The following is a 25957-nucleotide window of genomic DNA, read 5'->3' on the forward strand; positions in this document are numbered from 1 at the left end:
ACTTTTATATGTATATTATATAAAGCGCCAAACACTGTCATGAAAATAAAGTCACGTCTTCAAAATGATTGCGTTGCCCTCTAGTGGATGCACCATTTAATAACATTAGATAAGTGAAAATAACATTTATGCAAAAACATACACTTTAGAACCATGATTTTGAAAAATCAAGGCACAGATCCTCATATCCACATAAACATAGAGACAAACAAAAATGGATGGTTAAACGTTTAATGCTCACTGTCACCACCGTCTATCCTCTCATCATCCTGAACAGCTTGCTTGGTTTCCTTAATGTTCACCACACAAGTCCACTCTTCTGTCTGGATGTATTCTTGCTGCTGCTTCACTTCAGAGTGGCACCCTTTCCTTTTTTAAATAGTAAAACAAAAAAAGTCATGATGCTGTAGCTGCTGGAACATGAAGGAAATTATACTTTGTTTACAAGAAGCCTTTAAAAAACACACTCACAGTTTGAAGTATGCAAGGAGGAATACTCCAGCTACAAGCAGGGCGCAGGTGCAGATGATAAGTACAACCTTTCCTAAAAAAATATGAGAAGCAAATGTATTTGTTTTTGCTTAGTGCTATATTATCAGTATAGTATACACTACTACCACTAACTATGAGAAAAAGTTTGAGTCTTCATACCTCGAGCAGGGCCTTGTGCACTGCCAACAAAGTGGGCTGGTTCTACCTCATTGTCTATGCTTTCAGGAGAAGAGGAGGAAGAAGGCATAGATGAAGAGGAAGATGTAGATTTCGCTGACGGGGTGGAGCTTGTTGCCTTAGAAGAAGTGAGCCCTGAATAATGTCTGGTGCTCAAAGGGCTATCAGTTGTTGCATCCTTCAATTGTGCAGCTGCATCTGTGCATGTACACAAAGGTCATGGAAAACTAGATGAAGTGCATCAGCTACTCATATAGTAAAGTATTGAAAAGATGTGTGCATTTTTTTTTACTTTTTACTTAAATAATTTTCCATTTTTGTTAGGTAAGTAACTTTTAGTTTGCACAAATTTATACCTGATTCATTGAAGCAAAAAACATCAAACTTCTGTGTTACAGAGGCTCGCCATGGTACCAAGCCTGTCTGGTTTTGACCACAATTAGCAAGTGCATGGATGCGAGGAATGACTGCAAAGTGTTCATCAATCCATCCGAACCTAAACAAAACATAACACAAGATTAGATATAAACATTCCACTTCCACAAGTTGTGAATTTATGATTTGGTCTTACCTGCATGTTTCTAAACCTCTAGTGAGAGCTTTCTTTACTTGTGCTTTCGAGGCAATGTCCAGTCTCAGGGACAAGCAGAGCCTGCGGGCTTCAGAGGCATTGAAGGCATACTGAGGCTGGTTGAGGTCATTTATGTAGCTTACTTGAAGTACTCCAGCAAAACTTTGGTTTGCTCCTGGGAATACTGGATGAAAGATGAAACATCCTTAGATTTAGACAAAGGCTTAAAAAAATAAACAAACTCAAAAATATCGGTTCCTAAATTGTTTACATACCTCTGATGTGGCTTAGGTCAATATTTGGATTAGAGAGGGCTGAAGTAACTGACAGCACTGATGTGATGCAAAGCCAGAAGAGATTCATGACTGCTCAGAGCGGAGATGGATGAATGCTGGAGAGGACCCGTGTTGCAGAACCTATGTGTCTGTAAGCCAAAGGACACGGTTAAATAGAGGTGACTCCTTTCACTGGGGTGTGTGGACTCTGTCATTGCCGGAAAGTAAAGGAACGGGAAGAAGGAAGTACTGAGCACGGGTCAGATCAAGAGCCATCATATGTTCTAGGACCCAGGAGACCAAGAGATAGAACTAATGTGTCAACAAAGACAAGAGTGCAGAAAGTCAATGGAGGGTAGGTGGCAGCGGACACATGTTTCAGGAGTAATTAATCAGAATTATTCGGTTAGTCAAATGTGCAAGATATATTTTTTGAATATAAAAGGAATTCACAGAGGGAACAAAGTAGCAGTGATGTGACTGGGCTCCCTGACCTAATGATTTCCTCTCTCGGGGCATTACTCAATCATGAATGTGCTTATTATCTCTGGTATCCACTGATGAGCCTTTGGCACACGATGGCTTCCCACTTCCACAAAAACATCTATCCAAAAGCTCTGACGGCAGGAAATGACGCAAAACCCAGCATGCTGACAAAGGCTGTTTTTGTCAGATGTGGAGGTGTCAATGAGGTGACAATGAATGAGAATGTGAAGCTATGGAAAAGGATATTATACTATCATTATGTACAGTACAGGAGAGGGTTTTTCTACATTTTTTGTTGCGTCAAGATGTTTCTACAGTAGCCCTGAAGCGACAAACACAAAGGATGAGGGAGGGGATGGAGGTAAGGTGCAATTTGCAACTTCACCTCTGAACAATGCAGAAGAAAGAAAGCTTAACATTAGTGTACATTAACAGAGCATTTTGATTAGTGCACACTGCATCTGCAGAGTGAAAAACAATACATACTGTAACTGTTGGGAGGCTATCTTTGAATAGGTACCTGGATTTTCCATCCTTTTGTTAAGTTTGAAAGTCAGTAAATCCTTAGAGTCATCTGAAATGTGACCTATTTCAAGCTAAAATACTTGTTTTTCTTTCGTTAATAAAATTTGGACAAGGCTTTTAAAACATATAAATGAACAGAGCACAACCACTGTTATATTTCTGACTGAATAGTTACATCTGTGTTCCAGGCCAAACATAATGAGGTGTAATTTAACCAACAATAATCTATGTCATATTAGACAAATACAAAGCAGGGAGAAATGTTTATCAGGTGTGCATTATATGCTACAGGGAGCTGGGAAACAGGAATGACTCTATGCAATATATCTTGTTGTTACCTAACTCTTATCAATTACATCAACATAATATTTGACAAAATGACTCCCCGGAGGAGCTGGAGGAAGTGTCCAGCGAGAGAGAAGTCTGGTTGTCCCTGCTTAGACTGCTTCCCCCGCGACCCGGCCCTGGATAAGTGGTTAGAAGATGGATGGATGGATGGATGGACTTGCAGACCCTGAATATTTTCAGGCACCTTTTATTTAAAGGTGAAGTGGCAGAGCATAAACTCTATAAAGAACAAACACACATGTGCAAAGAAGATGACGATAAGACTCACACCTTCTAAAACCGTGCTCTCATACAAGAAGAAAAATCTGCCAGTGCTCTAAAGTCACAATCCAAAGACACAAACGAGAACTATCAACTGCAAAATATTGCACTACCTTGGAATGTGCTTATATTTCAGTCTTTAAATACCCTTTATAGAAATAAAACAAACAAATAAACATAAAAACACTTTTTAAATATGAATTTAAGATCTCTCAGTGTCTTTATTACCTACAGGACCTGAGAGATTATAAAATATACACTTTTTCTACTGTGACATGGATGGATGTGCCATGTTTATCATCCAAAACACCAGAACCATCATTACATATACATCTAATTTAATTAAATATATATTTCATCACACTATGTAATTGGTCCCTAAACAGAAAATAATCGTTATTCTCAAACTTCAACTGAAAAACCGGCAACATTACCCACAAAGCCTCCCAAAATGTCTGTGACCCTGTAAGTGTCAGGGTCATTGGATTCAAGTGAGTCCGTGTGTGTAATGATGGTAAACTGACAAAGACGTCTGTTGTTCTGTTGTGGGGTTCTTTGGTTGTGCTGTTTACACTCAGTCCAAAGATCTCCATTGTGTCTTACACATTCAGTCCTCCTCTCTTTACGTGTCTTCACGTCGGCTGTAGTAGTCACTGAAGAATGTAAATATACTGATAACCACACACATTGCCACGAACAGGATCAGGACGATCCAAAGAAGTCGACGACTCACAGGGATCTTGGGACAAAACCGACCAAGGAGAACCAGGACCTCCTCCATCCTTCTGTGAAGAAGAAATGATCTTGTACAGTACACAGTATATTTATTAAATATTCTATGTTGTGAACAATTTCGCAAAATATAGTGCAAAATATATTGATTGCTTTGTTGTGTTATTGTTATGTTATTCATGTTGTTATTAGTGCATAAATTATTGAGTTATAGTTAAGGCCACAGTGACCTCTGCACTCATTAGAATGCAATTTATTTGTAAAAATAGATTAGATATGAATTTGTTTACCTGCAGGACTCAAATGTGAGATTGAAAGAATTTATAAACTGACATAAAAGACAAATTTCACACAAAGTACACTAATTATTATTACTATTACTAGTTAATAATTAATTGTGTCACTCTCAAGACAAAAGCAGCTGGTTTAGTTTACCTGCTGCTCTTTAGCCTGTTTCCGCTCTCTTCGTCCTTATTTTTGGATTCCAGCAGTGTCTCTGCAGCCTCTTCCTCTTCATGTTTCTCTTCCTGCAGTGCTTGACTTTGCTTCAGTCCCTCTTGGTAGCTGCATTTGTTCACATTCAACAGAAAATTATAAACACATAAAATAAGGTGATTTATGATTAACAAAAGCAACAACAGTGTCTGTGTACATTAACGAGCAGGGGGAGAAGGGCTCACCCTTTATTGTACGCCTCCTCCTCGATCTTTGCCTTGATCTCGGCTCTGATCTCCTCTAGGTTTATTGAAGGCTTGGCCGGCTCACTTTCCTGCTCCGACACGCTCTTTCCACTGTATTGTTTCAGATAGGAAAGAACAATCAGCCTTGGACAAAACCATCGCTATCTCAGCAGACATTATAAAACTGTGCACGGTTCCATCACAACATTGTGGCCTTGCATTCTAACAGACAGAGCTGGGGGTGCTCATTATACTGAAAGGCACGGTGAGCAAAAACAGAAAAAAATGGAACTGCACTTTTGTTACTGCTGCTCTCCTCAGAACATCCAGCTCAGACACTTAAGAGCCCTAGCGAGACTCACTTTATAACCACAATATGATTGGAGCTGTGTGCCTGGACTTTGTCAGACTCCTTCACAAATGTTTAGATTATGACCCAGGGCAGCACATCCCTCAATTACAGCAGGGTTCTGGGTTTTTTTAATGCTTTCAGGGTTATTTTTACCTCATGGGGCTTTTTGTCTGCACTTTAATACACATCCTGAAGGTCACACAAACAAGACCAGGTTCCCTCTGCAGCACAAAGTGCTTTTGATAAAAATGATTAAGAGTTCATGGTTTTTTCTTGGTCCATTGTTTCGAGGAACGTGGGATGACCTTGAAAATCCAGCAATGGTATGTAACTTGCATATAGTCCAAAGCAAAACACCATTAGTGCAACAATTAGTACATAAATCCTACCATTCTGCAGCTGGTTGTTGTGCCTCTGTAGGGGTGGTGTTGCTCTTCACATCATTTGCTTCACACTAAAGGAGAAAGTATTCAAGAATGTTAAAGTCTTTAGACAATAAAACGGTGATCTTTAATTTTTGTGTGTAAAATAGCAAAGGAAGCTAAAGCAAAGGATAACATGTATATCTATCAAATACAAACTACAAACCAGAAGCTCATGTGATCTTAAATTACATTATAACCAGTGAATTGCAGCAACACCAGGAGAAAAGTATTCAGAACCTATATACAAGTAATATTTAAAAAAAAAAAAAAAGAGCTGAGTAAGTTCTCGACCCACTGATGAACTTTCATTCAGCAGTCAGTCTGGGAGTGTGTGGGTGTCATTTTATTAAATACCTCATTTCCCATCATTTCACAATAAGCACAGGAAGACCTACCAGGACAGGAAGAGCAGCACCAGCTGTGGGTCCTACGTTGGGGCTCGGGCCAGCGGTGGCTGGGCTCTGACCTGGGATGTTGAGGAGGTTAAACTTAGGCACCACCGCTACGCTCACCCTGCGCCTGGGCAAAGCCTGCAGATAACCACAGCAGTGTTATCTATAACTACAGAAGCACAAGGATGCCACACAGTTTTAAAACAGAACACATTAAAACAGGAGAGTTTTAGCTATGCTTGCAGTGAGCGTGACCCCCCCCTGTCCTGACTTTTCCTATGGAGTCATCATGAGGTTCACGTTTGTGGTTTTGGGTGAAACAGCTCTTCATTGTGAACATGTTAGCTGGAAAGAATCTCTGCTGTACAGCCCAAAAGAGAGGCTTATAAGCACAAATCTGAGCTTATAAGCATCTGATGGGTGCAGTTTTCTTTTTAGTTGTGCAAAAGGCCAACATGGCTGTAACTTCAAGAGGCAAATGAATTAATATGAAACAAAGAAAAAAGAAAAAATAGTCCATTTGCTTACTTTTCCGAGGGTGAGGGACATTGATCTTGATGGCCGTGGAACTCCGTCATCTTTATAAAGACCACACAATACAACATTATGGATGCAAGAAACTGTCACCTACATATTTAATGTTAACAATAATAATTTTGGTATTTCTTTTTGTGCTGAAACAAATGTAATTTAGCACAGAGTCTTACCTCCAGTGTCTACAGATCCTGAATAGCAACGATTTGAGTTCTGATTGGCCAGCTTCTTAAACTCCATCAGCTCTGCATGGTCCTTCTCATACGTCCTCTTTAGATTTTCCACATATTGCATCATCACCTCAGTGGCCTTGTTCATGCGTTTCTCCTGTTAGACAATAAAAACCTGACTTAGTGCAGATACAGTGTGTGTGATGTGTGACCACAGAGACATACTGGAAAAATATTAAATTATTTTAAACCTCAAATTGTAGAATAGTATAGATAATTGTTAAAAAATCAAAAAGACACAACCGAAATTTATGTTAAAAAAACGTCTTACAGAAGGCTTCCAAGAACCAACATAAAAACATGTTATTTTTGTGCAGTTATAATTAGATTTTATTAACAGGGATGTTTGCACTGCAAAAATAATCAGTTATTTTTCTCATTTTTAGCAGGGACTCAGCCACAACATCAGATCAGATTAAAACCTTTATTATAAAAGCCAAACATCCTGAAGCAGACAGCATCTTTAAACACTGTTAAATATATGTGTTTGTGTTTGCACCTGTCTGACTGCTCCAACTATCTCTGCTCTACTAGACAGCCGCGTGGCCAGCCGGTGCAGCACTGCTACTGTCTCTATAATCCGCTGATAGGCTTCGCGCTGCTCCAAGTTCTGCCACTGCGGTGCAGTCATCTGGAAGAAACACAACAACATCAGCAAAACAGGGCATATTAATGTCTCTTTTGCACCTGTGTTTGGACACTTACAGGGACACTTCCAGGAAACATTAAACAGATGAACGAGCACAACAGAGCCGGAGGGAATTCTTCCTTTCTTGTCAGTTAATATAACAGTGACTGCTGTTTTTGAGGACTGACCTTCAGCGCTACCTTGAAGTCATCTAGTTCCTTCTCAGTGTCTGTCTCAGTCAGGTTCCTCTCCCTCTCTGCTTGTTTGAGTCGTGTCTCCAGAGTGTAGTTGTCATTACGAAAAGCAAGTGACAGCTGAACAAATGCATTCTGTTGAAAGGAAGTTGTAATTAAACACTTAGGTTGGCACATTGAACAACACATTAAAATGTGGATGAGTTGATGATGATGGTGAAGCACAAACTCTCCACAGAACAGGACAATTTATCATAAGTCAGTGCTGTTTGTACATATTTGCAATTTATGGGTTCACATGTGAGGGAGAATCAAGCATGGGGAACAAGCTGTGAGCCTGACATTTGACCTCCTAATGTTTTGCTGCGTTGATCAAAGCCTGTCTGCACAGTTTTCCAACATACATGGGCCACAGCTGAGAGGAAATATATGACCTCTGACTGTCCTGATTCAGACACATCCCAGAGGGAGCAGCGAGAGGGGCCACAGCCTGAGCCGGACAGCATCACAAATGTTTGCATTTTCTCCGCAGGAAATCGCTCAGAGTCTCTTCGGTCTGATCAGGAACAGAAAAACACTTTCCTGTTGACTGAACACTGTCAAACCCAGGCGGCCATTTTCTAACGACCAGGTAATTAACTACTTTGGTAACAGAGCAGGTTGTTATAAACAAGGAGCCTCATGTGGCTGCACATGACAAAAGGTTCAGCTGCAAGTGGAACAATCCATCTGCTTCCAGAGTTTAAACACAATTCACCGTTCAAAACAAATTATCGCAGTCAATTTAATGACTTGTATTATTATGAGTCATATACAGTTAACCCTCATGCATTGTTCGCAAACACTACCCTAATGTGTTGTTCGGGGACAAAAACGTCCCCTAACTTTAACGGTTTTAAAAATATATTAGATAAATATTTTTTTGAAATTTTTTTGCATAGACCTTTTAATTAACTTCAGTTCTAATCAACAGTAGTGAAAAAATAATTTTCCCCCAGGATTTTAACCCTTTAATCACCAATTTTATAAGGGGTGGTGCTGAAAATTGAAAAAAAAAACACAAAATGGCTCATTTTTAATAGAAAAGGTGAATGTGGACTGGATTCTTTTTAACCTTTATTACAGTCTTGGTCATGTCAAACATCAGTAAAAAAATTGACTTGATTGCATTATTAGTTTTTGCACAGCACTGGATTTTCTTTTTTTTCTCCCTAATGTGTTGTTCGGGGACAAAAACGTCCTCTAACTTTAACGGTTTTAAAAATATATTAGATAAATATATTTTTGAATTTTTTTTGCATAGACCTTTTCATTAACTTCAGTTCTAATCAACAGTAGTGAAAAAATCATTTTCCCCCAGGATTTTAACCCTTTAATCACCAATTTTATAAGGGGTGGTGCTGAAGATTGAAAAAAAAACACACAAAATGGCTCATTTTTAATAGAAAAGGTGAATGTGGACTGGATTCTTTTGAACCTTTATTACAGTCTTGGTCATGTCAAACATCAGTAAAAAAATTGACTTGATTGCATTATTAGTTTTTGCACAGCACTGGATTTTCTTTTTTTCTCCCTAATGTGTTGTTCGGGGACAAAAACGTCCCCTAACTTTAACGGTTAAAACTAATAATGCAATAAAGTCAATTTTTTTACTGATGTTTGACATGACCAAGACTGTAATAAAGGTTCAAAAGAATCCAGTCCACATTCACCTTTTCTATTAAAAATGAGCCATTTTGTGTTTTTTTTTTTCAATTTTCAGCACCACCCCTTATAAAATTGGTGATTAAAGGGTTAAAATCCTGGGGGAAAATGATTTTTTCACTACTGTTGATTAGAACTGAAGTTAATTGTTGCTGTGTACAGCACTTTGGCTGACCCTGTTGTTTTCTAAAAGGTGCTCTATAAATAAAGATGGATTGGATTGGAAAAGATGGATTAATTAAAAGGTCTATGCAAAAAAATTTCAAAAAAATATTTATCTAATATATTTTTAAAACCGTTAAAGTTAGGGGACATTTTTGTCCCCGAACAACACATTAGGGGGTAAAATTTGCCCACAGTGTACCGTTGACCTATGAAAAATTTTAAAATCATATTAACAAAATTTATGTAAAATTAAGCTTATTGAGGAAAAATGATGCAATTTGTCCACATATTGACAAAGTTATGGCCAAAATAAACAGAAAAATTTCTCTCAGAGGACAAAAATGTCCCGAACAACACATGAGGGTTAATAAGTGTGGATCATGTTGAAGGGAGAAAGTTCAGTAAGTCTTCTACAAAAGTGTCTATATATAATGACCATAAATAACACTTAAAGGACATTTAGTTACTGCTTTCTTGTAAACTGTTATGATTAAAATAATAGGACATAAAATAACAGCTTTAATGATGCAATAAATGACAAGCATGCGTGCATGGATGAATACTAAATAGGAATCCTTTTTGGAGTGTGTCTAAATGTTTTAAATATAGATTTGATACTTACCTCAACTTCTTTTTCAGTGAGTGGCGGTGCACTAAAATTAAAGCAAATAATACCCATTGGTAAAGTGCACACAGCAATTTAAGTTTGTAAGGAAGGTTGTTTCTGCACTGATAAAATGTTCAAATGTTACACACCAGCCTGGCAGACCCCGGTGAAGTTTGAGTTTTCTCAGCATCACGTCTGAAATGTTGGGCATGGCGTCAGATTTCTCCTTTGTCTCCTCACTGCTGACCACACTAGGAGAAGATAGGGCACCTGCAAACACATTATTACATAAATCAGAATGATCTGGTCTTTTTCTACTTTGAGTTGATTTTGTGCAGGCGGTCAAAAATTAGTATAAGGCTCTACTGATGTTGATAACTTCAGCACGGTAAAAAGCATATACAGATTCATGTTGCTTCATTTTATCCGGTCAAGAGTTAAGACTTTTCAGTCGTGTCTTATCAGGTTTATGGGCTGACAAGTGTCAAGACTTTACAGAATAATGTCCTCTGGTGATCTTTGGCTTTCATGCTTCAACGCTCATGCCATCTGCTGACGGAAAATGAAAACAGCATTTCTTTCTGCATTATGAGGTTGCCAGTAAATGGGTGGCACATAGGAACAAAAACAAAACAGATCATCATCAGTTTCTGACTGGAACATATTTTCCCTGAGATTCAGGAAGTACACACCCTTGGTGACACTGCAGAGTGTTCTTTTGAGAGTACTTTCTGTCTTGCATGACAAAAGGCCAAAGAAGGACTGTTACCTTTTTCCTGTTCAGAAGTTTCACTTAAGTCTGGTAACTTGGATCCTCCAATGCTTTGGTTACGCATCAGCTTGTGCTCCTGCACAAACACAAGAACAACATGTTTTACTAATAACACAATAAACAGGGGGAATGATGACAGTAACCTGCTGAACCAAAGCTGTACCTCTCTGAGTTTAGACAGTTTCTGTACACCCCCTGCCTGCAAGGGCAGGTCTTTGTACCCTGGAGACTTGAAAACAGCATCCCTGGGCTTGTCTGAGAACATGTCCTCAGCTGTAGGAGGGTAACTTGGGGCTCCATTTCTAGAATTAATGCTACCTACAGCATCCCAGGACACAGCTCTCATTAGTGGGGGAAAAGCCCCAATCGTCTTGATCTCTGCCGTACAGGGGGCCTGTTGAGTAGGAGGTCTGGGGACAGGCTTGGCCACTCCTGTCGCCGGAGCCTGGTTCAAGTTTCGACCTGAAGTCTCATCTGCTTTATTGCCTGCTGGAGGACTCTTAGGTACCGTGAGGTCACAGTTCTCCTTCTGAACAGCAAAACGGGGCGTTAGAGTACCAGAGGACACTTTTCTTTTTTCAATGGGCTTCCAGTCCACCAACAGCCGGCCCTGAGGTTAGAAAAATTTTTATGATTTAAAGTCAGGCTTCAGGTGACAGTGTAGAATGTTCAGGACTCCACTCTTTACTCCACTCGCTCAGGTGTGCATTTGAAAACATTAGGTTTTTCTGTGCTAACAAGAAAGACGTATTATTAGCCTGACCTCCTGATCCTGCTTTGATGCATCATGCTGCTCCCTCATTAAAGGGAACTCCAGATGCTGCAAGAGATAACACCAAGTTTGTTGTGTGTTCTTGTGTAAACATTATTTTGATGAATAAGCGATTTAATTGAAATTTTACTAATTTGTAAAAGAAAAAATACAATAAAGGAATAACAAATTCTTTACCTGACCAACGGACAGAGAACTGGGATAAGTTGCCTCTGCAGTAGAAAAAAGCAGAAAACAATAAAAAGCATAATTTCTTACAGCCCCAACTGTCAATAATATTTAATAAATTATATAAATATGGTTTTTAGTGGTAGTTTGAATGAATAAAAGTACACACCAGTCTGAGGAGCTGCAGTCAGGGAGCTGCTTCGTGATGAACAAGGTGAGGAGGATGGTGTTGGAGGTGGAGAAAGACCTGCAGAAAAAAAGAACACTGTAATATAACTACACATACTATTAAAATCAATATAACCTCTTCACAACATCCTGACTCTTCACTATTGCTTGATAAGAATGTTGAGAGTAGCATGTGTCTGTTTACCTGTGGGTGAGTCGGTGAGGCTGCTGGTGGACCGCCTGCCACGGCGTGTTAGGAAGCGGTCGCTGACCTTTTTGGCCTGTTCGAGCAGCTCCAGGTTCTTCTGTCGATCCTCCTCAGACAGCTGCAGCTCCGGCAACTGGTCTTTCACCAAGTCAATCACATTGCCTGTGCTGTCTGAGAGAGACCAGCCCAAGTGACACCCAAGAATGTTTATAGTTACAGTTACAGTTTATATTCTGAAGGCAAAGAATTTCAGTGATAGGTGTGAGCCAGTAAATCAGGTGATGAGGGCTAGCCAAGTTAGGGATGATTTTCGTTTCCTCGTCTACTTAAAAATGGTAACAAGCTAAACATCAAAAGCAGCAGAAGTATTTCAGGCATGTGGGAGGACACATGGACAGATTCATCTCTCAGGAGAAAACTTAGTCTAAATGCTGTGAAGCCTCTAGTAACTAATAGTAGTTTCACTTTGGTTTTATTTATTACTTAGAAAACCAACATCAAACCTAAGATGGTGCAGATAAAGAAGGGATTTGAGAAGTAGGCATTTTAGTTTTAATGGAGACACAAATGTTCACATAAAACAGTTCTCTTCAATGTTGCCAGTGATAACATCAAAACAGTGTTCCTGCTGTGTTTATTTAGATATCTGTGTGTGTGTGTGTGAGTCCAGTGGTTACCCACCAACTGTGGTGATGGGTCCTCCTGAGGACTTTCTGGCCAGGCGAGCTCTGGGACTATGTGGCCTGGGAGAGGAAGCAGTAATGATTCGGACACAGTTTCTGTTTACAGCTATAGACAAGAAAACTATTTTGTGTTTTTGAGATGGTGGAAGATTACCTGGCCTGCTCCAGAGAGCGTCCATCTTGTTGGACAATAATGGCCTGCTGAGGGTAGACGATAGTGGGGGCAGTCATGATGACAGCCCGGCTCTCACCTGGAGTAGACTGAGCATAAAAACACAAGAAAAGTAAAAATAAGATTACAGTAAAGAATCAAGATAGGTGTTTAACTGAATCTTGAAGGACTCAAGATAGGATAAACTACTGCTTATATATTGTTCTAAATATTAATATAATGTTTTTTATATATTAAAACATGTATGCAGTTTTTTGTGTATGTGTGTGTGTGTGTGTTTTGATGTCACAAAAGTGCAGGAGAAGTGTGCATCTGCTTTTTGAAATATTTTACACTTACATTTAAAGATATTTGATATTGTTATGATAAATTATGATGAAATGCTTGAAATGAAAGGTCATTTAATTTCAGTTTTACAGCATGAAATTCTTGTCCAGCCATCAGAAGTAACTATGCAAACAAACACAGACTGACATCCAACACTGATCCATTAGAAATGTGTATCTTTAGATTCCTAATGAAAGGAATCCTTCAGATGGTAATGCAGCAGACCTGCTGCAGAAAAGCCAGATAAACCGTGCTGTGATAAAGTTGGATACTTTTATAGCATTGGCATATGCCCTGAAGATTGGATTACACAGCTTCATTACATTCTGCAGAGATATCTTATCTAGCCTGCATGTTTATGAGTGACTGCAGCGGAAGACAATGTTCTGCAAGCTTCAGGCAGCCAATGTGTTTAACTCAATGTCTCTGGGCTGTTCAGTGAAATCACTTCTGATTGTGATATGAAAACCTTTATCGGTCATATTAGAAGCTGTTCATTAATGAAGAGACTGAACTGTCACTTGCTATCTGTGCTGAGGTTTTGAGATATTCTTCTCCAGAGTTACACTGAAAGCAGTCTAGGAGTGTGACAAGTGCAAACATGTTTTTAAAGCTCTGAGATATAATAAGTATCTTACATGATATTAAACTGTGACTGTTACTTTGTAGAAGTTTAATACTGACCATATACCATATATCGTAATTAAGTGTGACTTGTTTCACTAAAAAGTATTTTCATCATTGTACTAAGGGTGACTGCATATGTGTTAAAAATAATAATAATAAACCCCATATATGGAAAAAAAAAGACAAAAACAAAACCTTTGAAACTTTTTTCAGGTTAGGTACATTTTTCATTTACCCTAAAAAAAACTATTTTATCCCAATAACAAAAAGATATTTGCAGATATGTGAAAAAATAAAAGGGCTGTGTGGTAAATCAGAGAGTAGTCCTCACCCCGAGCTGCTTTCAGAGAGCTCTGCTCAAAATTCCTCACATCTTTTCAAAGACCTCAGTGGTGGCTCAGCTCTGCCTGATTTATTGTAAAAGTCAAGCAAAGTGGCCCTCAAAGACCCATAAAACATCCACAAATCAGCAGTGAGATTCATTTGTAAACATTTTGTGGGAAGTAAAATATTATATAAAAATAACAATAAAATATGTACCAAATCAAATTTCTAATCTCCAATCTATATTTGTCTTTGCACAGTAAAGCCTCTGTTTAAAAATGCAGTATTGAGAGTGTTTGGTTGAGTGTTTGGTTGAGTTAAAGATGCTGGACATATGCACTCACTGTACTGGGAGAGCTGGAGGAACTGTCTAGCTCCTCAGGAGAGTCCTCCTCTTCCTCAGGGAGCGTGGGCATGGCAGGTGGGAGTGAGGGACGGGAACGGGTGTGAGGGAAAACAAAAGGTCTATCAGCAGCACGTGAGGCGTCACAGGACTCCTTGGCAATATAGTCACTTTGATTAGTAGAGGATTCCTGCAGTAGGCATGCCTTCACTTCCTCTACCTGCAAGACCATGAACACATATGAATGCAAGCATGCATTTGCATTAGAGAGATTATAAATGGTGAGGATAGCTCTACCCTAACCCTGGTTATTACAGCTGGTACAATTTAGAAGAAATGGCTTTCTTCTGAACCACAGCTAAAAAAAGATACCACACATCACACCATAAACAAATCCCAAAATAGCTTCTGTCTCCATTGACAAGCAACAGCGGTATTAGCAAAATTTCCCAGAAGAGAGTTCAGAAATAAAACCTCTTCCTGGATACTGTTACTAAATGGTTCTATGGCTGAAGTTTAGCTCTTTTGAATGGAGTAAAAATATATTTTTTTAATAGTTGAACATACAATAAAATGTTGAGCCAGTTTTAAGTACAGTGACTGGAATCAAATTTGTAATTGTGTCCAACTGTGGTGCCCCGGCAATTTTAACAAATACTTTTCCTGCCTTAAAGTGAAGTACCACGTATGCATTGAGAGTAATAGCACAAACATATGCATATTGTATGTGGGTGAATTCACCTCTGATGGATCATACAGCAACACAAGAACTGTGTGTGAGTTAGTGTGTTGGATGACAACTAAGTCAACCAAAAAGCCTGAGACTGCAGAATATTAGATTGTGCTATGTAGCTATGTATCTCATTTACTAATAATGGATCAATCATGTGGAACAGGGGAGCGTTCTTTGCATTTTTGTCAGATTTGAGCACATGTTACGCACCACAAAAAAAAAACCAAAAAAGTAAAACAAATACAAATGATATTAATGTCTGCAATTGTGTAATGAGGACCAAAACAGGCCTTAAGGGTGCACATATTTCTCACTCAACATTTTTATCTGACACACAGAAGAAGAACGCATGAATGCATGATCAAAAATGCAAATAAATAAGTAAATACACATAAAATGCAGATTGTAACTTAGCCTATAAATTCAAAACTTCTAACAACAGCGTTTTTCTTCCCACACTGAGACCTTCACCATGTGCTTAATGTTTTGTCCACAAACAAAGAGCCGGATGTGCTGGGTTGTTACAAAACTCGGCTGCATTCAGGCTGACTGAGGCGATGATAGGCTGCTGAAGGACAGTGTGAAATAAAAACAGAAGAAGACTTGTAGATACATTGTGAACTTTGGCTATGAACACATGCTGTGTGGGCGATTACTGAAAGTTGAAATCATTGTTGTAAAATTTAAAAATACCTGTTTAAAGTGTAATGCGGAGCATACTGTCAGAGGTACTCCTATTTGCAGCATTATAATTTTTCTCAACTAGGATGACCGCATAAAAACACAACACATCTATTGTGTAGGTGGAAGGCTAGCATCTTAATAATTGATTCTTCCCTAAAATTTCAACATCCCTCATCCCCGAGTTGAATGAAAGATAGGGCAGAGGTTGCCAGTCAATGATAGGACTAACACAATCACAATGCTCATGTCTATGGCCATGAACAGACAGGCACAAAGGGACAACATGCAAAGGCCACACAGAAATGTTCACACATTCAAATCACTCAAATTAAAAACGTCTTCTTATGCTTTTTTGTCAATTCAGGTCTAAGTCATTTAACCTTCCATATTCGATCAAGCTCACTAAACTTAAGTCAAGCATGAGCTCATTTAGTTAAATATTATGTGTGCAACTTGTTTGAACCATTGTTTGAACACAGCTCTTCTCCTTTTATTAACAAATGTATGCAAATCTAAAAGCAGAGCAGTTTTTAACCCTTTTGAAACAGCACAGCTTGGTCTTAAGGTCAGGGGGTTAGCATTCTGGATGCTAATGTATTTCACATTTGTTTGATTTCACCAGAAACAGATTTACATACAGTACGTATGACAGCAGCAGGTGTGGCTGCTCTTTACTGACAGTGTTTATAGTTGCAGTCACAGGCTGATGATTAAAGTGTAAGGATGTTTGATGGATTACAATTGTGTGGCATGCACTGTAATGCTGAACCAATCCTCTAGGTTTTCAAAGCTAAAATATGCAGCGCTGTTCAGTGTCACCACAAACATGACATGTTCTTGGGAACATATAGGGACAGAAAGGCAGTGAGTCGCTGGGGAGGAAATGGGTTGTTTAACTGTCTCCCAGTGAGCTGCAGGGATATTTCCTGACTGCAGGAATAATGACACATTCTCTTTCTCAGTTTACAGAATCTCATAAGTCTCCAGATAATCAATTGAGAAAAAAAAACAACTATTAAGTTTTGCTGCATATATAAATATGAGAGTGACTCACTGAATATTTCAAGATAATTGTCACTGAAGTTCAGGGCAGCTGTTATAACAATCACTTGCATTTTTGTTGCTGACTAAACTCATGAAATGTAATTTTATGTAATCATTTTTTTAAGCTATACACAGCTGCAATCACTACTTTCCTGAACATAAATCAAATATGGAGAAGTATATTTAGATAAAAGGGACAATAAGGATCATTTCACTACTCACTGTTGTTATCATGCTCACTGTTTAAGTTTAAATTAATATGACTATAATCATACAAATAAACTTGCAAAGGCAGTTCAAACACATCTATTTTAACAGCATGTTGACAGACGCAGAGAGACCTATACCTGTAAATAATTTAGTCCAAACAAAGATGCCGACCTGCACTGCAGGAGGCTCAGCTGTGCTCAGTGTTTCCCCAGCATGAGACCATGAGACCATGAGATAAATATTGCAGAGTAATTGAATCACTCAGATTATTTCCTGTTGAGGGAACAGGACAGAACATACGCGCCCGAGCACAGATAGCTCTATTGTGTTTGTTCTTCAACAACATGGAAGAACTTATTTGTCCATCAGAGTGAGAATTAACTTCTCACTGCCGCTGGCCTTGCTGCCTCTTTCCTCAGAGGAAGACGAAGGGACCGGCACCCTCCTTCTCTCCTCTGTTACATAAGCCCACTCCCTCGTGCCAAATTTGTTTAAAATTTGGTTGTGAAGCACAGAGTACAGGGCCAGCAGAGGAAGTGGTTACCGCAGAAGGTACAATGTCACATAACTGGGCAGAGGAAGAAAGACAGCGACAGAGAGATGTGCAGTCAGGTGAGGGAGTTTCAAAAATGCATGATCAAGGAGATTGACAGATGACTTTAACTACCAGGCAAACACAAGATCACATAAACTCACCCAGCAGTTACAAGTTAGACCGACAACTGTCCACAAACCCCCATGCACATGTTGAACACAGCTGCAGAGCCACTAACAGAGAGGACTGACATCTAAACCAAGCTCATTTTGAACTTGTCTGCAGAGAGCATGCATGTTACCTGGGTCCACCGCTCTGGTGCTGTAGAGAAACACACACACTCACGCTGATCTCTCCAACTCAGGCCGACTTCCCACAGTCAAACTGTCACTCTCAGCCTTTCTCTCAGAAAACTCCTCTATCCTCAGGGCTTCTCCTTCCTTCTCCCGTCCCCTCTGTTCCCTGTCTTTTTTCAGCAGCAGCCTCTCTTTCACTCCTGGGAGCTTTGACCATTTAAGGAGAAGGGCTGCTGTGGAGTGTGTTTCTTTGTGTGTGTGTGTGAGAGTATGTGTGTGAACTCTCAGGCTGCTGCTCCTCATTTAAAACCTGAAGAAAGTTAGAAAAGTATGTTGTGTTTTTACTGCAGGGTTTGTTTTGTTTCTCTGTGGGAGGCTGTTTTGTGTGCCGTTGTATGTGAGGGCATGTTTGTGAGAGACTGATAGTTGGATAGATGGCATCCGTCTGATCTGTGTTTACTCTGCTGGCTAGAAGGAATCCACGCATCCACTTCCGAGCTCTTGAGGTTAATTATTGCTCGATGAACTGGATTGTCCAAACTGGTTTCATTTCTGCTGCTTTTTGCTGGCGAGAAGTTTATGATTTAAGTGCTACAATCATGCTGAGTTTTGTGGGAAGAGAGCACAGCAGTCATATTGTTTGGAAGAACACAGGTGACATTCACAGCAAATTACAGCATCACAATTTGAATTAATGTGAGCTGATGATTTTCATTACTATTAGTGTGCTAATGAAAGGAGCCATTTGTGTAAAAAGTCAGACGTGCCTTATTTAATTTCAGCTTGTGTGAAGATTCGCTTTGAACATACAAATTTATGCAATTCATTTTATTTGAAGTGAGCAGTGAAATAGGTAATTATTCTTTACTACAGTAAATGTACCCTTACAACAATGTATAACTACTAGTATATATTACCCTAAATTGAATAATTAGACTGTTAATACACTGATATTGTACGCTTTTTTGTACAATCAGTGTTTTTTTTGTTCTTTCAAACTGAGGAGTAGGTCCCCTCCAAAGGGTCACATAAGTCTGAGGGTACTGTATGATAGAAAGAAAAGCAAGAAGACATGTTGCATGTTTGTACAGTTTATGTCATGGTTATTATCTAGTGTGTTGATAAAGGACTGCCTATTGCTGTACTCACTGAATCTGATTATCATTTACTGTCATTTACCACAGTAAAAAATGACAAGCAAAAAGCTTAGGAAGCACATACAGAGAGATTTATCTGACTTTGCTGAAGACATGAAAAGAAAAAGTTTTGTTGATGGCGTATAAATCACATAATATAAAATGCTTTGTATACTAGAATGTTGGACTTGAGTAAAGTAGCTATGATGGCAGATGACAGAGAAACATTGTACTCAGAACCATTTCTGTTCAAACCATGAAGTGAAACAGACTTTATATTATCAGTATAGCACGGGCTAATAAAAATTTCTAATAGAAAAATCCACTTTAAACTCATAACTGCATGCAGTACTACCTCTACACAGAGAAAAAATGTTAGATTTTACAGTAACAGAGCAGAAGGAAGTCTTACCGTGCTGCAGCTGCCTCGTCCTGCACCACCTGTTAGAGCCAGAGCACAGTCAGTCAGTGAACACAGTTGATTTGCATTTAACAGGAAAGCAATGTGCAATGCAAATGACAGAGACAGTTAAAAAAGCAGAGAGGGAGAGTCATAGAAAAAGAAAATAAACAAAGGACAGACAAATTGAGTTTTCTGTCCTGTGAGGCTGATGCTGGCAGTGTTGTTCATTTGATTGCCGAAACTATTGCAACTCTTGTTTCAGGAAGCGTCCCACCTTCCCCACCTCTATAACTAGGGGCAACAATAACCTGGCAACCATCTTGAGCACATGAGGCGCTTGATCCGCTGGTTGAAAGCCCTTGTCATCTGCTTTAAAGCCTCTCAGACAAAGCTCTGCAATATTGTCGCGACAAGCAAGTGGGCTAAATAAGTTGCTGATATCGACCTATCAATGAACAAGAATGATTCATACAAGAGGCAATGTATAACCAGAAAATACAAATCAGACATGAATGATTAAATCATTGTTGTAAATCTTGCAAAGAAAAGGTGGGAAAACAGTGTACTCTTCACAACCTTTCATTTCCTGGAAATGTTCAAGCTGCCCACAAATTAATTGCTACAGTTATTTCCACCTTTGTCTAAAAATTCACCATCAAAGAGCTCAGTGTTTACAACCACCACACACACACAGAGCATTAGAGATCCACTGCTTTTCCAAATGATTTACCTTCTGTCTTCAATAGATTTTTATGCTTCTCACAACTTCAAACATAAAACCTAAAAGCATGTTTCAGTCCTTTGTGATGCTACAACAGTAGTGCTGATTAAAAACCTTGGATCAAAGTTTTATTAGGACAAGGAATAAAGAGTGAAAGACTTTTATAGAGGCAGTGTACTCCACTGTGAGAACATGACTGAAGCACTGCAGCACTGACAGGCATTTACTGTCTCACTGTTTATTATTGTTAGTAATGCTGTTTGTGTTCATTATGTCATATTTCTTTACTCATAGTAGCTGTAGGGCTCCCTGAAAAATGACAGCGCCTGGACCCCTCTTTCATCACAGTGGTCCAGACTAACACACACTATCCTGGCTGGATGGCTTTGTTTATTTAGATATTCATGGGTAGTATTGTTTGAAGATGCGTAAAGTTGAAATACTAAAGTGCTAAACTGACCAGCGGGTCACATTCCTCCTCTTGTAAATATGTACAAAGACCAACATGGCTGACACCTTGACACATTTCACCTCCAACACTAGGTTACCATTAAGACATTACAGCCCTGTGTCACACCATCCCCATGAACATATTTTATACACTGCCTGACTTTATAAGCACGTCCAACATAAAAGCCTTACTGGGTACTGCTGCAGCTTTTTGGATGTGAGCTTGCAGCTTCATTTGCTAAGCAAAAAGTAAGCCAACACCAACACAACAGTACACAATGTAAACTTTAGACAGAGGGCTGTAAAGTAAACAAACAGCTGGACATGGAGACGACTACTGCCTCTTCATTTAAAATATAATTTCCCCCTCTGAGGCCACCCACTGGTTCTCAGCAACTTCAACAAGCTCCAAACTCTCCTCTGCATCACAAATAAACACTTAAATGTAAGACTTGGCCCTCAGAGCCATCAGCTCTGGTTCTGCAGGATGGAGAATGTGGAAATATTTGCCATGACCTTTTTTGACAAAACTATCAAAGCCCATTCATCGTTTTATAGTTATAAATATATAAATGTGTGTTCACTTATGAACAGCCCCATTTGATCTCAGAGATGTTTTAAAGGAAGTTAGCCATTATAAGCCACAGTGCATGTGAATGTGAAGCTTAGCTTAGCATGAAAGCCTGATATCTGCTATAGTTTTCTACCCCAGGGACATCGATATGTAAAGTTATTTTATTCATGTGCCAGTTGTTCTGCTTTTATTATTTCCTTATTATCAGCTAAATGTCTGCATTATTCCTTTGCCACATATGTTTTTAATGTAGTTCACAGAAACATAAAAATAATTAACCCTCAGTTTGTTTAGTTAAAAAAATCATTCTGATCTCCCCTTCCTTTAATAGATAACGTACACTCCCTAAGAGCTCATTCTCTCTTCCTCCTCTCTGTACCAGCTGTTGTCTGCAATGTAAATATCTGCAGTCTATTTTCAGACATCATCAGGGATTGCAATTAGAAAAGGAAGTGGTTTCTCACAGAGTATCCCCATAGACACAATAACAGTGAAGCTCTATTTTCTTGCATGTATTTTCTAATGCAGTCACCATACCATTCATGGGTAGCTGTGGAGGCTCACTGACTTCTGGGATTCCCGAAGATGGAGGAGGACGCTCTGTTCTGTCTGTCTCATGAGGCTCCACATCGGACTGGCCCATAAAGCCAGTGGCGTCTGTTCCAGGCTCTGCCGGCAGACTGAGTTCTGGAGACTTTAGGACAGTACAGACAGAGAGAACAGATTTACTACAAGATTATGTCTGATTTTATTACTGTGACTGGTTGTTCAAGTTATCAGTGATGATCTCTGTCTCTGTTTAAAACTTAGCTTGCGGAGGATATTGCCAAATAGAGTGAGAAAGGTGTTAAAATAACAATGTTGATGGTTCAATTTTTTCCTTAACCCTGGATTACAATACAGCACAAGCACACATAGACATGTATTAATCTGGAGTGGATAGAGTAGATAGATAGCTTTGAAACTTAACAAGCTGAAACACATACTGTATTTACTGTACAGTGTTAAAGAATTTCATAAAAAAATGATGAAAATATTTTGCAGAACTATATATGCAATTATATAATAATTCTGCACCTTGTCCAAAGTTTTTGTTAACAAACTGTTGTTGCTGCATTTTTTTTGAATGACCAAATTTATGCCTGGTAGCCAAAGTTTGCACTATAAACTGAGCATGTAATGGTTCCCCAGTTCACTGATTCTGGACACCTGTAATATGCCTAAATTTAAAACATGGGGATTTATGTAAGCATCATTTTAACAGAGACAAACCTGATTTGGAGCTTTTTCTGTGATCCGAGCCTCCAGAACGTTCAGCTGTTTATCAGTGCTGGCTGCCCGGCCCAGAGCCTCCTTGACGTTTTGGGTGATGCTCTCCATCCTCACTCTCACCTGGCTCACCCTCTGCTCGCTCTCTCTCACCAGCTCTGCAGTCTCCAGGGCATTGTTGACCATGGCCTCCATCCTTCTGAGGGTTGCCAGAAGGCCTTTTGCAGTCACCTGATGCTTGGTGTGTTTCTGCTCCGAGGCTGATCCCCCTGTGATCTCCACAGGATCTGTGACCACTGATGCATCCCGCTGATCCTTCACCACCTTCTCCACAGCGCTGTCCACTTCTGCTGTCTCAGTGTTGCTCCCTTTGTCATGAAGAAGAACTCTGTTGGTTTGCGCTTGCTCGGCACACTCCTGGGCAGATCTTAGTGAGGCTTGCAGGTGGCAGACCTGCTCCCTCATATCAGTGATCGTCAACTCTGCTTGCTGGAGCTTTGCTTGTGTCTCACACAGTTCCTGGACGGACTTGTTTTCTTTTGTCCGGGTCTTAGCTTTGTCTACGGTGAGGGCTTTCCACCAGCTTACCACAGCTACCTGCTTGGTTTCCTTAGCCTGAGGCTGGCTCCCAGTCTGACTTCCAGTCTGGCTGGGTTTTTGCTCCTTCTCCCTAGGTCTTCGCCGCTCCTCTACCTTCTCTCCTTTCTCCTCCCACATGCACTTGTGCAGCTCAAGCTCCTGCAGCCTGAAACCACCACCGCATCTTTATAAACATCTCCTTTATACACTGTTATGTCTGTAGTTACCAAGGGGTACTAAAACTGCACTTATCCCCGATAGAGGCTTACACACAGGAGATAGTAACTTATGTGGGTTGCGTAATGGAGATGCCCATAAATACTCTGTCAAAACCAGACACCCTTTTTATTAGCTTAGCTTCTCAGAACAGAGACTAACATCAACCAAATCCAGTCTGTTACCATAACAGGAGAAAGGGAGGTAAAAAAACTCACATACACATTGACAAGCTGCTGCTTGATGCTTGCCTGTTGCTGCTGGCGTTGAGGAAAGGGTCTCTCCTGTATTTCCACAGGAGCAGAGTCCTGGGTGAGAGAAAACAAACAAGATTCATACATCTATATGTCAGTGCATGCCATGATTATCCCCCGCTGTTGAATATGCACTCTATCCTCACCCGGTCAGGGTATTTATTGTGTAGAAGATGAGCTATTTCTGCACTCTTGATTCTGTGAATGATGCTCTGAATATCATCCGTGTATGTGTGGAGGGATGGGAGACTTATGTCGTCCAGAGCTCTGTGATGCTGCTGCTGCAGAAAAAGAAGGCAGTTCATTCTGAGCACACTTAAATATGACATATCATCAGTACAGACCAAAGGAATAGTCCACAGACTGCAGTATGTACCTGCTGCATATCCTGCATCTCACTCTGCAGAGAGTGATGGTTTGGAGAACTGTAGATACTCTGTGGACTGATACAGTGTCTGTCATACCTATCAGCAAAGGAATGTAGCACATAACACTAAGTTATTCGTCACATCCATGCATAATGTTACAACATTCTATAAATTATAAAATTAGTCTTCTCCTTAGCTTGCAGTGCTTCTTCCTACAAAACTAAGACAGCTGACAGATCCAGATACCCAGCTTTTGCACAACAATTTGTTTAACAGTCCCATCATCAAGTGTGTTAGGGCAACAAAGCTTTTTATGGCATAATGCATATTATAATGGTATTATGAGCCTCATCTAAGGCTCATAATACCAAATACACCCAAATAGAGCATGTTGGAGTGAAAAAGTCCACTACAGAATTTATCTGTGATTTACACCATCCGGCTACTCACACACAGTTGATGAGATGTTTCTATTTTCTCTCGTGAACTCACACACTCACCAGCTGCACTGCTTTGAATTTGATTCTTATTTTTAGAGATTTCTTTTGTGACTTGAAAATTACAATGTCTCTGCTCCTCTTCGATGTTCCTCTGAGCATGACAAGAAGTCCAACAACACTCTGTTCCATTTATTAAACACACTGTACCTCAGAAGAACCTGATGTGAATGTTCCTGTAACCTCATCAGCTCTGACTGCAGACCCTGCAAAACCAAAACAGCATGAATGTGTTAATGTTTTAACATCTTGCTTTACATCACAGATAATACACAGAAAAATAGAACATAATAAAAGAATTAAAAGAACAAAAGTGTTTCAGAATAAAAATGATAAAACAAGATTGAACACAGAGTAATCCGTCAATAATAATCTGGCACAGTTCAAATCTAACAGCCATTAAAAGCATGCTTATAAAATATGTCTTTAAAAGGGAATTAACAGCAGATAGAGACTCTGGCTCATAGGACATGAGGAGTTTAGAAATGTATCCAGGGGCCAGCCCACATGTGCTTTAAAAGTTAGCATTACAATCAATTCTAAAACAAAGTGGGGGCCAGTGCAGCGAAGCTAAAACAGAAATAATGTGCTCTCTTCTTGGTTTTAGTGAGGAGTCTAGCTGCACCAGATTTAATGACAACGACATTACATTTAGGTCAGCATCACAAATAACCCCCAGAGTCCTGCTTATTTTCCTGTGACTGAACGAACATACCTCAATCATTTTGTGATTTTCCATGTGAGAGTTCTTCATCTTGTCCATAATTATGTCTTTCTACACAGAAACATTTGTAAGTCAAGTTAAAACACAGAACAGTAATGACAGCTTATCTTTTGATAAACTGATAAACTGACCTTTGTCATTTCTCTGTCCCTCAGCGTCAACATCACCAAGGCGTCCTCGAGTTCAGCCTACAAACACAGACACAAAAAGTTACCATACAAACTCATAACAGAGACGAAAAAAACACAGTGTTTCTTTGATTTTTTTCCTACCCTCAGCTCAGAGTTGATTTTCCTCAGTTTGTTGAGGCTGTCCTCGGAGCATGTCCTTTCAAATGTGAGTTTTTCATTCTGTGTAGACACGAGCAACAGTTCATGACATGGACAGAAGTTCAGTGCAAGCTGACGAAAAGAAAAAGCTTTGACATCATCATCGGACCTACCTTATCTTCAAGCCTCCTGTTATGAGCCTTCAGGCATTCAACCTCATTGTTCTGAAGACCACAGATTTACATGTAAATAAAAATAGATCAAATGTAGAAAAGAAGCGTCACTAAGATACAGCTGCGTTTTGATCTACCAGCTTGGTGCAGGTGCTCTGGGTGCAACTGGCTCTTTCCTGAGCTTCTTTAAATGCCCGACGTGTCTCCTCCAGTTCTTCAGTCAGAGATCTTGCTCTGACTGCTGACCGCTGTGCACTAAGAAGACCATCATTAAATGTTATTAAAGACTATCACTTAGACATATGAAGTTCAGTAGGATACCAAGAATATAGTTTAGGTTACAATAACTGGAAATAAATATGGAAGGAAGAAGTTTTTTTTCACCTAACTAGCTTAGCTCGTAGCTCGGTGATCTCCAGAGTGAGCTGCAGGTTCACATCTTCACACTGAGCCACTGTCCTCAGCAGACTGCTGTTCTGC

General features: G+C 39.6%; 2 protein-coding genes and 1 long non-coding RNA gene across 6 annotated transcripts; all 3 read right to left on the reverse strand.

The window, feature by feature from the left end:
* Positions 1–217: 217 nt before the first annotated feature.
* On the reverse strand, positions 218–1650 carry lyve1a (lymphatic vessel endothelial hyaluronic receptor 1a). Of its 2 annotated transcripts, none has more exons than XM_028401474.1 (6): positions 1516–1650; positions 1241–1424; positions 1026–1165; positions 652–867; positions 472–544; positions 218–363 (listed from the first exon to the last, which is right to left on the reverse strand). In XM_028401474.1, exons 1-6 carry the CDS (start codon positions 1601–1603, stop codon positions 231–233), a joined length of 834 nt encoding a protein of 277 aa, XP_028257275.1. In that variant the 5' UTR covers positions 1604–1650; the 3' UTR covers positions 218–230. The 2 variants fall into 2 exon arrangements, with proteins under 2 accessions (XP_028257275.1, XP_028257274.1); XM_028401473.1 differs by having other exon boundaries at positions 218–369.
* A 1657-nt stretch (positions 1651–3307) lies between these two features.
* Positions 3308–21778, reverse strand: mrvi1 (murine retrovirus integration site 1 homolog). Of its 3 annotated transcripts, none has more exons than XM_028402607.1 (22): positions 21666–21778; positions 19393–19421; positions 14344–14562; positions 12704–12810; positions 12548–12609; positions 11864–12037; positions 11660–11737; positions 11500–11534; positions 11314–11370; positions 10714–11160; positions 10548–10626; positions 9928–10048; positions 9794–9824; positions 7297–7437; positions 6980–7111; positions 6424–6577; positions 6245–6294; positions 5720–5854; positions 5289–5353; positions 4548–4658; positions 4303–4431; positions 3308–3920 (listed from the first exon to the last, which is right to left on the reverse strand). In XM_028402607.1, the coding sequence occupies exons 1-22, from the start codon at positions 21769–21771 to the stop codon at positions 3758–3760; spliced, it is 2625 nt and encodes an 874-aa protein (XP_028258408.1). In that variant the 5' UTR covers positions 21772–21778; the 3' UTR covers positions 3308–3757. The 3 variants fall into 3 exon arrangements, with proteins under 3 accessions (XP_028258408.1, XP_028258407.1, XP_028258409.1); XM_028402606.1 differs by having other exon boundaries at positions 3308–3938; XM_028402608.1 differs by lacking the exons at positions 19393–19421; positions 21666–21778 and adding an exon at positions 17850–17996 and having other exon boundaries at positions 3308–3938.
* A 3714-nt stretch (positions 21779–25492) lies between these two features.
* On the reverse strand, positions 25493–25957 carry LOC114433879 (uncharacterized). The gene is made up of 3 exons (XR_003670412.1): positions 25862–25957; positions 25615–25732; positions 25493–25528 (listed from the first exon to the last, which is right to left on the reverse strand). It is a non-coding gene; the product is annotated as an uncharacterized LOC114433879 (long non-coding RNA).

This window comes from Parambassis ranga, chromosome 3, assembly GCF_900634625.1.
Source record: "Parambassis ranga chromosome 3, fParRan2.1, whole genome shotgun sequence".
NCBI lineage: Eukaryota > Metazoa > Chordata > Actinopteri > Ambassidae > Parambassis > Parambassis ranga.

Bases quoted from the DNA above. Each gene is read 5' to 3' on its own strand.
- lyve1a (XM_028401473.1), bottom strand. From the start codon at position 1,603: ATGAATCTCTTCTGGCTTTGCATCACATCAGTGCTGTCAGTTACTTCA. The intron at 1,425-1,515 runs GTATGTAAACAA...TCTTTCATCCAG, and splicing joins TGACCTAAGCCACATCAGAG to TATTCCCAGGAGCAAACCAA. The intron at 545-651 runs GTATGAAGACTC...ATATTTTTTTAG, and splicing joins TGCACAAGGCCCTGCTCGAG to GAAAGGTTGTACTTATCATC.
- mrvi1 (XM_028402606.1), bottom strand. From the start codon at position 21,771: ATGGGCCAGTCCGATGTGGAGCCTCATGAGACAGACAGAACAGAGCGT. The intron at 12,811-14,343 runs GTGAGTGCATAT...TTTTATGCTCAG, and splicing joins CCTCCAGCTCTCCCAGTACA to TCTACTCCAGGTGAGAGCCG. The intron at 7,438-9,793 runs GTAAGTATCAAA...TCCTTTCAACAG, and splicing joins TCACTGAAAAAGAAGTTGAG to AATGCATTTGTTCAGCTGTC.